The sequence below is a fragment of the Amphimedon queenslandica genome, unplaced genomic scaffold, assembly GCF_000090795.2.
Source record: "Amphimedon queenslandica unplaced genomic scaffold, v1.1 AMPQUscaffold_9416_Cont18555, whole genome shotgun sequence".
Taxonomy (NCBI): domain Eukaryota; kingdom Metazoa; phylum Porifera; class Demospongiae; order Haplosclerida; family Niphatidae; genus Amphimedon; species Amphimedon queenslandica.
The window spans coordinates 1-3,655 of NW_003550312.1; the positions used below are offsets into that span (position 1 = coordinate 1).

The following is a 3,655-nucleotide window of genomic DNA, read 5'->3' on the forward strand; positions in this document are numbered from 1 at the left end:
CCACCACAGGAAGAGAACATCTAGTGAAGAGAATAAATAAATAAATAGATAAATAAATAAATAGATACATGAATGAATAAAGAAAATTTAAGAAAAACATTGTGCTACAGATCAAACTGTTCTAAATATACAAAATTCTGTACATGTACATGTACATGTAGTATTACAGTAATCATTGTTAAATCTAGAAATTAATTATTTGTGACCATAATTGACAAAAGGGCCCTTATGGCGGATTTTAAAATTGATCGTTATATTGGAAAATATCAACCTGTCAGTGCTTTGTTAGACAATCATTGTTTCTAAAAGTTTCATGGTATTTTTTTGATCCTGTGGAGTAATTTTATGATAAATGGGGCTCAGGAAGTTGGATTTCTTAGGCTAGAAAGACAAATTTCACTACCCGCCATAAGGTACCTTTTGTCAATTATGGTCACATTTTTGAGAGACTGATCTAACTCAAAATGGGAGACTTAAGGACACCTAGGGATAAATATAAGAGACCAAAAGCTGAAGAATGAGAGATTTTAGGAGACACAGACCAAATATGGGAGAATAAAAGTCTCCTAAACTCCCTCTAGATCTAACAGTGATTATAAGTTATCATTATTGGAGCTTACTGATATTCAAATCTTCAATGACAAATAGAAAGCACATCAATAAATCCCTCATCTCCTGAAGGCTAAAACTACATGCATTAATAGAAACAGGAGCAACAGGAGAGGAGCTGGTACATTAGGATCAGGGGAGGAGCTGGTGTACATTAGGATCAGGAGAGGAGCTGGTACATTAGGATCAGGAGAGGAGCTGGTACATTAGGATCAGGAGAGAGAGGGGAGAGGAGGTTGAGATACTCACCATCAGGACACTGATCATCACCAGTAACATCAAGAGGACTAATGGCCTCTATCCCAGAAGCCGCCCTGTAATAGAATATTTAGTTTAATATATTCCCGTGGGATGATTTCCTAGATAGCAAAGGAGGATCAGTTCCTTCGCCAGTATTAGAAGGTTCTGAGTCACTTGGCGGAGTTAAGGGCGGGGCAATCTGGGAGGAGGATAGGAGGAAGGGTGGAGGGGGTAAGGGGAGGAGGTTCCTCTCTTCCTTTGTGGAGTTTTGATGAGTGTCAGAGGGGAAGAATAATCCACTGATCCTTTCCTTTTCCTCCTATGACAGTTAATACAAAATAATAATAATAATGATAATAAAAAATTATAGTAAGTACATGTACATGTACATGTATGAAGTTACTGAATAATGATTAAGTTAAAGGTTGTGTTAATGCATTTACATGTGCATGTATACAGAAACACAGGTTACATTGTAATGCTGTATAAACATACATGAACATGTACAGCTTCAACTGTTAACTACAAGAAAAGGAGAAGAGAGTCCAACTCACAATAGACTTTTACAAATAAGTGAGTATAAAACAAGATAAAAAATTACTATAGACAGTTCCCTAATCCATATACCGTATTTGCTCAAATAAACGCCCATGACAAATATTCTCTAGCTATAGATACACATATTCTACCCAGTATATGTGTCCTAGTCTTTAGATGGTCCCAGATAGCTTAACTGCTGAAGTAGGGGGTGGAACATCAGAAGGTCTTGAGTTGGAATTCTCTATGGGCATTTTGTTTGTTTTTTTTATTTGAATTTTTTCCCTGTTGAAATAAATGCCTGAGTGTTTAATCAAGCAAATACGGTATATATATATAAATAGAGAGTAAGCTATACAATTTTTGAATGGTTAACTTATAAACTTATTTTTGTCTTAAACTATCAATACTGTATAGCGGGAAATTTTGGAGGGAATTAAATTTGGTGAATTTGGCGTTTTGATAGCCATTCGCCAAAATAATTCCGCCATTTTGAGCCATTATACGCATGCTCAATGGCACGTGGCCACTAATTCACCAAATTAAAATCTGCCAATAACCAAAATTTAGCAATTCGCCAAATTTTAGTCCCTCCAAAATTTCCCGCTATACTGTATAAAATAATTAAACATTTGACTCATTCTAAACAAGCAAGGATATACATGTAGCAGTAACAGTTAATTAATTGAAGTTAACTCCACATGTTGCAATTGTTCTAGTGACTTAGAGAGGCTCCCATGATGTTGCATTGAGTATTATGCTCGTGAATATCATTCGCATCTCATTACATTTGTCAATAATCATGTTTTACAGAAATTTTTGAGTAACTTCAAAATTCATAAAAATCCAATTTTGATCAGAATCAGCTCAAACTTGCTACAAAACATAAGTACATGTACATGTATCAGAAAATATTATTAAAACTAAGATTTCTCTCCTTTTCAATTTTGGCAAAATTTGGCCAACACCCTGTACTATTAGTAATGTGGTAGCGTTACTAAGTACATGTATTATTAGAATTGGGGGTACCTGTTGTTGTCTAAGATACGACCCTTGACCTCGTTCAATGCAGTGAGGAGACTCTTCTCAAGGTGACGCAAACGAAGGAGGAACTCACCTAATGAATAATTAATGAATTAAATTATACATAATTATTAATAAAAGATAATTAATGTATCTTTAATTATTAAAATACTTTACCTTTTTCTCAACAGTTGATAAATCATTCTTAATAACACTAGCATCAGATATAACCATTGCATATTCTTCTTTATATCTAAGTAAAGAAATAAAATTAAAAATATAAGTTTCACTTTTAATGTATTTTGTTTTGTTCTTTACTTTGCTATAGAGGCTTCAAGTTCTGCTATTATTTTTGTTATTTCTTCTCCTTTTTGACGAGTGTCCTCAGCTTTGGTTTCCAAATCTTTCAATTCTTTACGTAACGGATCAACTCTCTTCAACATATCAGCATAACTCAACTATAGGAGAGAGAGAAGAGGATACAATATTATCAATACAATAAGGTACACATTTATTACAAAGAAATAACATGAATAAAAATGCCTCAAGTTCACTTTTAATTGTGTGCATTAAATTAGCATTTTAGATCCAATTGGGAGTTTGGCTTTAAAAATTCATAAAAATCTCAATTCAATCGGAATCAGCTCTAACTTCCTACACAATATAAAAACATGTATATGTATCAGAAAATGTTATAAAAATTGAGAATTCTCTACTTGAAATTTTTGGCAAAATTTAGCTAATGCCCCTGTACTATAGTACAGGGACTTTGACCTGATTTTGGAGCAACTTAAAAAATTTGTATAAAATCCAAATTTGATCAGAATCAACTCAAACATTCTACACAACATAAGAACTTTTATATACATCAGAAAATGTCATAAAAAAGAGAATTTTCTACTTGATATTTTTGGCAAAATTTACTATAGCACAGGGACTTTGACCCAATTTTTGAGCAACTTTAAAAATTCATAAAAAATCCAAATTTAATCAAAATCAGCTCAAACTTTCTACACAACACAAGAACATGTATATGCATCACTAAATTCCATATACAGAAGTACTGTAGCAATCAGAGAATTGTGGTAAATAAATATCACAGTATGTTATATCAATCACTGAATTCTCATCATTTGATAAATCTCATCTCATCATACAAATACATGTGTACATACATGTACATGTACATGTAATAGAAAATATCAGTGAAAAAAGAAGACCATACATGTAGTATGCAGGTTGTACA

The 3,655-nt window shown here is 32.9% G+C and overlaps 1 protein-coding gene across 1 annotated transcript; it reads right to left on the reverse strand.

Moving 5' to 3' along the window:
* Nucleotides 1-2,418: 2,418 nt before the first annotated feature.
* LOC109590823 (cytoplasmic dynein 1 heavy chain 1-like) lies at nucleotides 2,419-2,984 on the reverse strand. Its single transcript, XM_020006697.1, has 3 exons — nucleotides 2,728-2,984; nucleotides 2,587-2,662; nucleotides 2,419-2,503 (listed from the first exon to the last, which is right to left on the reverse strand). The coding sequence occupies exons 1-3, from the start codon at nucleotides 2,850-2,852 to the stop codon at nucleotides 2,450-2,452; spliced, it is 255 nt and encodes an 84-aa protein (XP_019862256.1). The 5' UTR covers nucleotides 2,853-2,984; the 3' UTR covers nucleotides 2,419-2,449.
* Nucleotides 2,985-3,655: the final 671 nt, after the last annotated feature.